Genomic DNA, 13492 nt, shown 5'->3' with positions numbered 1-13492 from the left:
TACAGCAAGACTTAACATTGCTGTCTGGAATTAATGAAATTTTATTTTAGATGTTTGCTGTGAGCTTGCTAGTACATGGCATGTAAATGGAAATGTGAATCATTACTAGATGGACCTTGTTACATAACGCCTTCATGTATTTCTTACTAAAGCATGCCTTGCATAGTCCACTATACTATGTTGGTAGACTCCTTCTTATTTCCAGTACATGCCAAAATACTTTTTATTAACCAAGTAACATAATGTTAGCAGTGATGTTATGTTTATGGGAGCCAACCACTTTGTGTATAGTATTTCTTAGGCATTTCAAATAGATTTGCTTTCTTCGCACATATGTGCACATAATATTGTTATAGTTTGGAAATTATGCCCTTGCTTTCACAATCTGTATCATCTGTTACAAAGCCAAAGCTAAGATTTTGTAGTCTGGCTTTATAATCAGATATTATGTGGTCATTATCCTTGCAGAAATTAAAATAAGACAGGTTCTTTAATGTGAATGGTGCTGATAAACAGGTACGCAATCTGTTCCTAATAACATACAGTCAATGCAATGCTAAAAAATTAAAAAAAAAACTATCAGCAGCATTTTAAAGGTAATTTAATAACAATTTAATGAGAATGTTGTAGTAAACAGACCAATAAAACACTACTGAAATATAAGCAAAACTACTGAAACATTTATGCTTGCTAAATGAATACCAATTTTCTGCTTGAGGTATTTTTTGAGAATGCAATGATAAACAGTTTAACATTTAAAAATGAAATTTTACTGAAATATAGTTAGGACTATAGAACGTGCATGCTTACTAAAATAATTCCTTTTTTCTGCTTGCAACAGTGTAAAAACTAATCTCTAAACAATGCTGGCACTGAAAATATCATGAGTTAATGTTATATGCCTACTGTTAGTGCACAGATGCAGCAAATCTCATAGAAGGCTAGTCCATTGGCATAGAGCAAGATGTCCATCTGTGCACCTTGTGAGTCTGAACCTGAACCAGGGCTGCTAGAAGGGTCATCTGGAAGATCCAGGATGAAGCAGCCATCAGCAGTTTTCTTCTCCAAAAGGAAAGTGAAAAATAAACAGTAACATAATCAATAGCTGGCAAAATCCAGGAATCCTGAAAAACCCAACAATACTACAGGATGGGGGCAGGAAGAGATGCCATGACAGATGCCCTTTGTAATCTATGTAGAGGTGTCTGATTTATCTAGCTTATATTACATTATGAGCTTCATGTAGGGAACCTGACTGTCCACCACCAGATGAAGATTTCCAGCCCACCTAGCATACACACACCCTGAAGGTACTTCATGATTATATATGAAAGGCACCAAAACACTGGCCTCTAAGGAAGCAATTTTATCAAAGAGACTTTTCCAGGATTACTGTAAAGTAATACCTGAACCAGCCCACTTGCCCACTGAACAATTTATAAGCAAATAAATAAATTATTTGAACACCTAAATATGGAGCTATTGGGGTAATCAGCAAGCTGAACAAGGGTATTAAGAAAGCAGAAAGCATGCAACAGCTAGATTGGGATTTGTTGAGAGGAGAGAAGGTGTGCATAAATACATAGATAATGCCTTGATATGTTATTAGTACTCAAGACACTGAATGCATTCTGCTGGAGAACACCATAGTTAGAAATTGGCAGTGTGAGCTAGTGTGAAAATACTCCATAAGAAAATATAACTAGCAAACATCTGAACTCTGATATCAGTGCCAATTAAATGTGCAAAGAGATATAACAAAAGTATTATTTTCCAGTTCCAGTTCCAAAAGATTCTGGGGTCATCTCAAATTTCCCTCCAAGTTATACCTTGGGAAGCAGAAGAAATTGCTGGAAGGTAGCAGATAAATTCAATCTATGTTCTCCTGACTGAACTTTATAAATATTAATGAGTACAGTCAAAGTGAAAAATGTTCACATCAGTGGTGAATCATCTGCTAAACAATTAAAGGAGTAATGACTGGAAACTGGCATCCCAAGAAAAATATTCAGAATGCACACAACATAAAGGTCTCACAGTGGTTTACGGAATGATAGCCAAGGTTGAGAACTTTTGGAATGCTTTTGTCTAACTTACAATTCTATATTTTCTTGCCAGAAACTGAGGCAGGCTCCAAAGTCATGGTCTTTAAACACCAGACCAAATCACAAGTGTGAGCTACAATCCATATTAAGGACTTGAAACTGAAGCACAACAAAAACTGTGATTGCTCAAAAGTTTCTGTGCCACACATTAACATCTCTGAACATCAGAATATAGTGCTGAAAAAAAAACAATTTCAGCTAGAATAGTGCTGAAAAAAAAAACAATTTCAGCTGGAAGAGATTTCCAGACAGTCTTAGATGTCTATTGTGAGACAGGGAGCATGGAAAGAAACAAAACAAGTGGGGAGGAATCCAAGATCATCAATGAGGAAGGGGCTCCACCATAATTATATAGTGGAGTTTCAAGTGGGGCATAAAAACAGAAAAGAAGGGTACTTTTATCCAATCCGATTGCACAATTGTCCAGAGCAGCCCTATGAGTTGTTATAAACATGGTAAATACTCCAGACTTCATCTGGCCATTTACAATTCAAGTTCCAAAAAATAAAAAAAGTAACACACATGTCACATACATTAATATATGAACACACACACACACACACACACACACACACACACACACACACACACACACACACACACACACACGAATATAGATATAAATATATAGACACAATGTAAAAGAACTGTTACAGGAACATGCGTATCTAACAGGAGCATGAGTAACATGCGAAAAAACTAATAACCTCATGCATATCAAAACTAGCCCTAAGCTGAGACATCCACCCCAACCCTGGCCCTACCATCTCCAACCCCAATCCTCATAATCAGACTAGAAACCACAACTTCTGTCATATCACAGCCAGTAGAAAGCCAAGTGACTTCCTTCTACTAAGCCTAAATATTAGAAGTATATCCAACAACGTCCATGAACTCAATGCCACCATAGACTTGTACTCCCCAGATATAGTTATCCTGACAGAAACCTGGCTAAAACCTCACATTACCAGTGAGCAAATCCTCCCTACTGGTTACGGCATACTAAGAGTAGACCAGCTAAACAAAAAAGGAGGCGGTGTAGTTATAATATTTAAGCAGCATCTAAACACCCAGATCTTAAAATCATCAGCTCCACAAATAGGCAATGAAGAAATAATATATACAACCTCAAAATAAACCTAAACAAAACCATTAACATAACTGAATGCCACTTCCCAACTGGCCAAAACATCCCTCAACTAGAAAACCTCTTCAGCTAGTCTACTCACCATCTCCCCCAAGAAACTATAATTTTAGGTGATTTCAGTATTGACTGGCAATCCTGTTCTGGCAACCATCCAACCCATCTTGTAAACCTTCATGGCTTCACCCAACTAGTCCAGTCGCCAACCAGGATAAATAAAAACTCCAGCAAGCACACTACCCTGGATTGGAAACTAGTCAGTAAGAGCCTCCAGTCATATATAACAGGCTGCATATCAGATAGCTTCAGTGATCACTCCCCAACATTCCTACTCAAAAAATACCTATACCAAGCTAAACCTGTCATCTACCACTAAATACGTAAAAAACTAAACTTTAACCCACTCACATTCATCTCATCCCTCAAACAATGTAACTGGCATCCTCTAAAGTACCTCAGTCTTGATGACGCAGTTACATTTTTCATACTACCTTCCTGAGCATCCTTAATTACCATGCCCCTCTAAGACTTTCCAGAACCAAATCACAACCCTCCCCATGGCTACAGAAAACTACTAAGTCAGAAATGAAAAACAGGGATAAAGCCTGGGAGCACTGACGCAAAACCAAAACCCCCTCAACTAGACAGAAATTCCTAGAACTACACAATAGAGTCCAAAAGCTAATAAAACAGGACAAATTCCAATACTAACAGTCTGCCCTAGTCTTCTCCCAACACAGCTCCAAACAATTCTGGTCCTCAATAAACTCCATCCTCCACCCAGGTAAAGTCAGTACCCCTCCTTCTAACATCCCTCACTCCTCCGAAAATATTGCTACCTCATTCAGCACACACTTCACACAAACCATACTATCATTAGCTAAACAACACAACCCCCCTCCCCTCCAACCCACACATTCAACTAGTAATCTCCCCACTGCCTTCTCTTTTTCTCCTGTGCCTACCTCCAACATAAAAAAAAAAACTATTAACTAAACTTAAGCCCACCAAATTAGCAGCAGAAAAGCTCCCAAGTGAATACCTACAAATCGCAGCTGATGCTCTGGCCTACCCAGTATCCATCTTGATAAACCGATCTCTGTCAGAAAGTTACGTTCCCACACTATGGAAAGTATCACATATAATTCCCCTCCACAAAGGCGGCCCCTCCACAGAACTAACCAATTACCGCCCCATAGCTATTCTCTCTCCACTTTCCAAAATACTAGAGAGATGCATTCACTCTCAGGTCTCAGACTACCTCTTTACTAACAACCTCTTTTCCAATACTCAGCATGGTTTCCAACCAAACCATAGCACCACCACTGCCTTACTCTCCTTTACTAACTCTATCCTTCCGCATAAAACCAATGGCTATCTCTCCTCTGCTACTTTCCTAGACATATCTAAAGCATTTGACATGGTCCCACACAAACAACTCATCTCTGTCCTCAATAACTTATCCTTCTCTCAATCAGTCACCAACTGGTTTCAGAGTTACCTGTCTGACCGCCAACAATCCATTGTATGGCAGAATGACATATCTCCCCAACTACCTGTCTCTATAGGGGTTCCCCAAGGTTCCATCCTTGGACCCCTACTCTTCTCTATTTTCACCAATAATCTAGCTTCTGCCATCAAACATAGCACACTAATACAATATGCAGATGACTCAACCATCATCTGCTCAGCCCAGTCCCTACCCAAACTGCAAAATTTCACACAGGAAGCCTTTTCCTCTGTTGAAACTTGGTTATCCAGTGCACAATTAATATTCAACACAAACAAAACTAACTGAAAATTCAAAAAACAAAAAACAAACTGGCGAAAAAACCACCCTTGCAGGTCCAGCACCTTTAAACTCCTGGATTCAGATAGATGTGTACAAAGTTCTTTATAATCCACAGGTTATGTTGTAAACAAGCATGCCAATAAATGAAAAAACCCAAATTGAAATTTTATTAAGCTTAAAATCAAGCTTTTCATCGGCGCTCTGCAACAACTTCCTCAGAAAACAAACTGCACCACACATTTGTCTCACTATAAATACATCGCTACTCAGGTCATATGTGCCCCCCTAGCGGCTCCCCTTTAAAAAGCACATAATTACACTTTGAAATTTTTAACTAAAACATGGCCAAAATATTCAACAATTTGGTATCTACTACTCATACCTGCCATCAATGCTGATAAACCTATAATGCACTAAATATTGAATGTTAAAGCTACCATAATTATATATAAATACGAATGATAAAATATGTCAATAACCACAAGAAAAATTATAATATATGTTAAAAATAAGCATAAAAGTGGAAAACAAATTCCTAAAAGTGTTAATATAAACATCGATTTTAACAATAAATGGTGAACACAAATATAATGAAAAATGGTGACCCAAAAATATGTTCCCAGATGGCATTAAGTCACTCCAGGGGGCTTCACCTCACTAGGCTTCTCAATTTGAGGAAGTAACTGATGGAAAACATACTGTTAAGTCCAGGTAAATGGTAAGCTTCCAACTTAAGTTGCCACATCAACTCCTTGCATTCCAGTCTTAAAGAATCGGGTCCTCCCATAAACTCTTGATTTAGCTGATCGATCACTGTAAACGAAAATTCGTGGCCTGGGTTATCTAATATATGTTTGGCCAGAGCGTTGTCTACCTTTCCCTTCCTGATGGCATATAAGTGCTTGTATACCCGTTCCTGTAGTTTCCTATCAGTCTTGCCGATGTAGAAACCTGGACAGCCCGAACACTGGGCTAAATATACCACCCAATTGCTGGCACAATTGAATCTTCCTTGTATGAGATACTTCTTGTCCCTGATGGAAAAAGCTGAACTGGCTTTTATGTATCTGCAATACCTGCACATGTTACATTTGAACATTCTAGATCTAGGGGAGGCACCAGCAACTTTGGACTCCAGGATGTTTTTGATGTTAAGGCCCCTACTGAAAGTAACCTTAGGGGGTGATAATAGTCCAAATGCTCCTATTGACTCGGTGGTTAATAAGCACCAATTTTTCTTTATAATGGACACAATGTCCATTGCATCCAAGTTGAATGAAATTACAAAAGTGCAATTGAAAGTATCAGACTCACTGACGAGGCGAGGTAAATTTAAAGATCCATCCTCCATATTCCCCAAAATGGGGTGGAAGTGGCCATTGGCCCTCTTCCCCTGCACTTCCAAACTCAATTCTGCGACAAAATCGGCTGGGTACCCTCTGCTGATGAACATGCCAAAGATGAACTTGCACTCCTCATGAAATTTCTTATCTTCTGATGTCATGCAGGCTGCTCGGACAAATTGGCCTTTCACAATAGCCCTCTTTTGATGTAATGGGTGTTCGCTGTCAAAATGTAAGTAAGAATTCAAGAAGGTCGACTTCCAATGTATGCTGGCCATGAAGCGATTAAGGCTCCTATCTTTCTCTAGTTCCACGTCCAAGAAGGTAATCTTGTCAAAGGCAAACTCAGATGTGAATTTCAAAAATTCTGTCGAGCCGTTAAAAAATGACACCAAGTTATTAACATCATCTAGAGAACCAATGAAGATGACAAAAATGTCATCCAAGAATCTAGTGTATAATGCTACTTTCTCTTGGACTAAAGAATTAGATAAAACAAACACCCTCTCCCAGTGGGCCATGACTAAATTGGCCACACTGGCTCCACAGGGTGATCCCATAGGGACTCCAATCAATTGGTGGAACCGCTGGTGATTAAATGTAAAAAAGTTGCTGGTAAGAATAACCTCCAATAGTTCGCTGACCATCATAACTTCTTCTGCAGGAGCATGGTGGAAAACCATTTCCAACTGGATCCACTCAACCGCCTCCAAATGGGGGATAGATGAATACAGGTCAACAACATCAATGGTCAAGAGAATACAATCAGCATTAAATGGAACAGAACCCACTTTTTCCAAAAATGCCCAAGAATCTCTCGAAATGTATTGGACTCTGTCCACATACTTCTTGAGAATCTCATCCACCACTTTGGCCGCTGCATACGTGATGCTTCCCCTGGCACTGACCAGTTGCCGCATAGGTGGATCATAGATGTTCTTATGTATCTTGGGGTTCCCAAACAAGACTGGAATTTTAGGTGATACCACAGAAACGAAATTGTATACATCCACATCCATGACGCCATTGATGAACATCTCCTCAAAATATGACCGGATGTGGCACAAACTAAGGTTCAATTCATTCTTAGAAACCTCCTGGTAAGTATCAGAAGATAAAATAGCCAGCATCCTGTCATTGTAGTCATTCATATCCATAGCCACCAATCCCCCTCCCTTATCGGGTTGCATAAGTATAACTGATGTAAACCTGAGTGCCTCTAACAAGGCCCTCTCTTTCTTAGTGATATTAAAATGAGCCTGGCGCCTTGAATTGAGGAGGTGGCAGATGTCAAGATCACACAATTGTTCAAAAATTCTGACAGCTGGGAGCAATGGCGGATTATAAGTACTTGGTATATGGTAAGGGTTCTTGCGTTTTTGGGAATCACCCAGCAACAGTGACAGGTTCAACTTTCTCACGAAAATTTCAGGTCCAATATAGTCCTCCCAACACCAGCTCTACAGGAGGGTACAAAAGTTAATCCTTTAGCCAAAACATCTACCAAAGGTTGGGAAAAAACAAACTGTGAAAAATTGTAAATCTTGAAGTCTTTACCCGTGTTGTAGAGTATTTACAAAGGTTGCATTGGGGGTACTGAAGGAATAATTAGTCCATGGTCTCTCAGTTCCTCCTGGTATTGTATTTGTTCCTCGTCATCCGACCCGACTGTGGCTGGGGGGATGAGGCTTGGACTTGAAAATTTTCTTCATAGTTGTCAAGAGTTGGCTCTTCCTGGCCCACACCTGGCCTGATACTCATGACACATTCTGTTGATATTCTCTGGTTTGTTCACCTCAATAGGGATCCATTCTCTGGTTCATGGGGGTGCATTGGTTGGCCATTGGTCTCGGGGCCAGATAGCAACCCCATGGTGCTTCTGCTATTCCCTAGAAAATTCCCTTGAGATTTAAGGGGTTTGGGGTAGGCTACCCCCTCTTTATAGGCTTTTATGTCCCTCTGGAGTTTCTTTACTTTGGTTATAGTGGTCTTAGAAATTTGTTGGTCGATACTGGTGAAGACTCTTTCTTATTCATAACGATATCTGAAAAAATTAGTATCTGATTTAATTTCCTCATCTAAGTTGCAAAGTTCCATGGTTAGTTGATTGATAACTTGCTGATAGTGGACGCAGATTAAGTTGATCAATTCATTCCCATATCTATCAAAAAGTGCCAAGAGGTCAAGGTGGAATTTCGACCCATCTTACAAACCTGTAGGGTATTGCCATGAGCGAAGCCCCTTCGGAACAATCTTTGCACGTCGGCATTCCCCAAAGTAGGATACCTCAAGTTATAACTTCCTTAATGTCAATAATTTTTGGTCGAAATTATTGAGCTTAATAGGTAAATTGGATGATCCTTCAGTTTGAATATCAATATTACCGATATCTTCCCCAGTAGGAAAACTGAAGGGGCGATTCAGCCAATTGTTCAAGTTTAATTCAACATAGCCCCTCCTCGGTGCTTCCATTTCACCGAGAAACAAAACAAGTGGGGAGGAATCCAAGATCATCAATGAGGAAGGGGCTCCACCATCATTATATAGTGGAGTTTCAAGTGGGGCACAAAAACAAAAAGTGTACTTTTATCGAATCAGATTGCACAATTGTCTGGAGCAGCCTATGAGTTGTTATAAACATGGTAAATACGCCAAACTTCATCTGGCCATTTACAATTCAAGTTCCAAAAAAATAAAAAAGTAACACACATGTCACATACATTAATATATGAACACACACACACACACACACACACACACACACACACACACACACACACATGAATATAGATATAAATATATAGACACAATGTAAAAGAACTGTTACAGGAACATGCGTATCTAACAGGAGCATGCGTAACATGCGAGAAAACTAATAACTGGAAACTCTTATTCTGCTCGTCTGAATGAGGTTTTAACTCCTTATGGGACAGTGACAAAAAACTTAGAACTGTAAAAATTAATACATTGAGGAGAGACTACGACGATTTCTCTAAGGGCAATATTTTTGTTTGGCCCAGATCGAGGTTTGGACAACATCAGGGGGACCAACACCCAGGCCAAAGGCCAATTAAGCATTCGTCGGCACCCCAACCAGATAATACAGCTTTGAGCCATGTTGAGGGATTTGTTAGAGATGGATCCCTAAGCAACACTCTGCATTTGTCTCCGCCCTCTACTACAGAACGCACTTGTTCGACTATTACCGATGACATCATATGCACCACGCAGACAGCAACAGTTTCAAATATTCCACTAGTCAACGGAACCACCTCCACAAGTACGGATGTCTGCATGCAGGGTTTAGATGATACAGCAACTGCAACTGCTTCACATGCTGCAACTCAACGAGATGATCATACCTCTAGTGACTGTTTTCGTATGGGGGCAAGACCAAAAGACTCTTCCACCGAGCAACATTTTCTACATGCTCTACCGGTACCTGTCAAGAAGAAAGGGGCATGGAAATGCTCTTTGAGCGAAGGAAGGGACCCACAGAAGAAGAGAAGGACACTAGAATGACTGATAATGATGTTAATGGTATTGTTTTTAATCTTTTTTCACATCAGTTAATGGCAGATGAAGTATTTGTGTTAAACAAAGGTTTATCCTTTGTGCCGAGCAGGGAAAGTGTTTATCATGAGGTCGTTATGGACCTCATGCTTTATTGTAGAGGGATAGCTTTGCGATGTATGTTTGGTAATGATAACGCCAATAATACATCTTTAAAACAACCAAGTGGCTATATACCACCCTTCACTCCCTCAATGAATCTTTTTATAAATGCTTGTGAGCGTGATCTTATGAGTTATTTTCAGCACAATCATGCTAGTAAATATTATAATTTAACTACAGCCCAGCGGAAAGCTTTACAGGATTTAAGTGAGAATAAAAATATAACTATAAAGATGGCTGACAAGGGAGGAGCGGTGGTACTGTTGGATACCACTTTTTATCAGCATAAACTTAGTGAGTTACTATCAGATAAAGACACATACATTCCTATCAATTCACTGATTGTTAGACAAATAACAGAAAAGGTACATAATACCCTTACACTACTTTTACATGATATGATTATAGATGAGGATCTTTATAAATTTTTAAGGGTAGAAGGAGTGGTTACCCCCATTTTCAAAGGCTTACCCAAAATACATAAGTCATTGGCAGACCCACCACTACGTCTAATAGTCTCTGGGAGGAACTGGGTCACTGAAAACATTTCTATTTGGTTAGAATGCTTACTCAAACCCTATGTGGAGAAGATTGATAACATCTTGATAGATACTGGAGACTTTTTGAAGGCATTAGGTGAAGTTACAAGGACTGGTCTTAGTAATGATTTTTACTTAATGGTAACGCTCGATGTTCAGAACCTGTTCACTGTTATTAATAATGACTATGGCATAGCGGCCATAGGTCAACTGCTGAAGGATATGAATGTTACTTGCCAAAAGGTTGAGTTAGTACAAACTATGCTAACCATGTTTCTGGAAAATAACTTATTTTTGGGCTTACAACAGGTTTACAGACAAGCACAGGGTGTTGCCATGGGCACACCCTGTGCTAATACATACGCCAATTTAGTACTTTATTTTTGGGAAAAGGAATTTGTTTTGAACAATACGAGATGGATGTCACATATCAGATTATATAGACGATTTGTGGATGACATCTTTATTTTATGGAGGGGGGGGGTGAGCCTGAGTTGACAGATTTTATTAGTTATTTACACTTCACTACCACATTTTTTAGATTTACTCATAATACTTCTCAAGCCAGGTTGGACTTTTTAGATGTTTGTATAGAGCAAATCAATGAAGGCTTTTCAACTAGCCTTTATAGAAAATAATGCTGGAAGAACACACTGCTGTCGTATGACAGTATGCATCCTCGCTATACTTTTCCTAGTGTGGTGCAGGGACAGTTGGGGAGGATCTCTAGGATTTGTACAGATGAGCCTACTTTTGAGTATGAGGTGGATAGGCTAAAAGTCCTCTTTCTTGAGAGAGGCTATCAAGCCAAGATGGTGAATGATGTGATTGATAGCAACAAAAGTAGGAGGAAACATTGTTATAAACCCTGGTTGTATCGTACTGAGGACGACTCTGATACATCTCATAGTAAGGGAAGTAACAGTAATAAACAAAAGGTCATGCTTACCTATAGTAGTAATGTTAAAGACATCAGTGAGATAGTTAGAAAAAATTGGAATGTCTTAGTCAGTGATGATAATATTAAGCATATAGCAGGTTCACACCCTAATTTTGGATACAGGAAAAATAAGAACTTAAAAGACATCTTGTGTGTTGAGAACACTGTCACTAAATCAATGCTCAAAACACAAGTAGGAAGTGCACCTTGTGGAACATGCAAAGCCTATAGCTATGTTAATAAGGATGTCACTTTTGTACATCCTGTTACTGGTAGAACCTTCCTTATGAAAGCTAGGGCCACTTGTAGAACTAAAGACATAGTCTATTTGGCCAAATGTGGATCTTGCAGCTGCTTTTATGTAGGAAAAACTAACAACATGTTCAAAGTAAGGATTCTGCAACACCTCTCTGCCATCAGGAATCAAGATGTACATAATGCTCTTTTTAGACACATAGAGCACAACCCTACTCACAATTTCACCTTTAGGGCAATTGCTAATGTTAAACTCAACACTAGAGGGGGTGATATTAAACAACTCACTGAGTTAATAGAGTCAAAGTGGATAATTGAATTAATGGCCCATAGGGCACCGGGTTTGAATGATGTCATCCCTATGAGACCAACTTTAAAGAAAAGGCGGGCATTTTACTGATATTCTATTGGTGGGTTTTTATTTAAATTCATGATATTTTTATTGTACTTTTATCTGAAGAAGGGTCCAGTACCCGAAAGCGCTTATCTTTCTACATTTTATGTGTTCTGTTGGAGAATAAACTTATTTTGTATTTACAGCGGTGTTTCCACCAAGGACTTCTTTGTTTTTTTGCTTGATTTTGTTTTTTTGGTTGGAACAAGTCAGCACCGAGCATTTTTTGGATTTTTCATAATCAGACTAGAAACCACAACTTCTCCCATATCACAGCCAATAGAAAGCCAAGTGACTTCCTTCTACTAAGCCTAAATATTAGAAGTATATCCAACAAAGTCCACGAACTCCATGCCACCATGGACTTGTACTCCCCAGATATAGTCATCCTGACAGCAACCTGACTAAAACCTCACATTACCAGTGAGCAAATCCTCCCTACTGGTTACGGCATACTAAGAGTAGACCAGCTAAACAAAAAAGGAGGTGGTGTAGTTATAATATTTAAACAGCATCTAAACATCCAGATCTTAAAATCATTAGCTCCACAAATACGCAATGAAGAAATAATATGTACAATCTCAAAATAAACCTAAACAAAACTGTCAACATAATTGGATGCTACTTCCCATCTGGCCAAAACATCCCTCCACTAGAAAACCTCTTCAGCTGGTCTACTCACCATCTCTCCCAAGAAACTATAATTTTAGGTGATTTCAATACTGACTGGCAATCCTGTTCTGACAACCATCCAACCCATCTTGTAAACCTTCATGGCTTCACCGAACTAGTCCAGTCGACAACCAAGATAAATAAAAACTCCAGCAAGCACACTACCCTGGATTGGAAACTAGTCAGTAAGAGCCCTCAGTCATATATAACAGGCTGCATATCAGATAGCTTCAGTGATCACTCCCCAACATTCCTACTCAAAAAATACCTATACTAAGCTAAACCTGTCATCTACCACCAAATACGTAAAAACTAAACTTTAACCCACTCACATTCATCTCATCCTTCAAACAATGTAACTAGCATCCTCTAAAGTACCTCAATCCTGATGACGCAGTTACATTTTTAATACTACCTTCCTGAGCATCCTTAATTACCATGCCCCTATAAGACTTTCCAGAACCAAAGCACAACCCTCCCCATGGCTACAGAAAACCACTAAGTCAGAAATGAAAAACAGGGATAAAGCCTGGGAGCACTGATGCAAAACCAAAACCCCTTCAACTAGACAGAAGTTCCTAGAACTACACAATAGAGTCAAAAAGCTAATAAAACATGACAAATTCCAATACT

The 13492-nt window shown here is 39.2% G+C and overlaps 1 protein-coding gene across 1 annotated transcript in view; it reads right to left on the bottom strand.

Annotated features, from left to right (window-relative positions):
• Positions 1 to 894: 894 nt before the first annotated feature.
• LOC122810698 overlaps positions 895 to 13492 on the bottom strand; it is a 164986-nt gene continuing 152388 nt past the window's right edge. Inside the window, exons 5-6 of the mRNA XM_044082263.1 lie at positions 6216 to 7844; positions 895 to 1062 (exon numbers count right to left, since the gene is read on the bottom strand). Coding sequence (XP_043938198.1) covers positions 895 to 1062; positions 6216 to 7844 — 1797 coding nt within the window. The remainder of the gene's footprint in view (positions 1063 to 6215; positions 7845 to 13492) is intronic.

Source organism: Protopterus annectens, chromosome 9.part0 (assembly GCF_019279795.1).
Source record: "Protopterus annectens isolate FY-2018-M chromosome 9.part0, PAN1.0, whole genome shotgun sequence".
NCBI lineage: Eukaryota > Metazoa > Chordata > Ceratodontiformes > Protopteridae > Protopterus > Protopterus annectens.
This window is presented reverse-complemented; position numbering and strand designations above follow the sequence as displayed.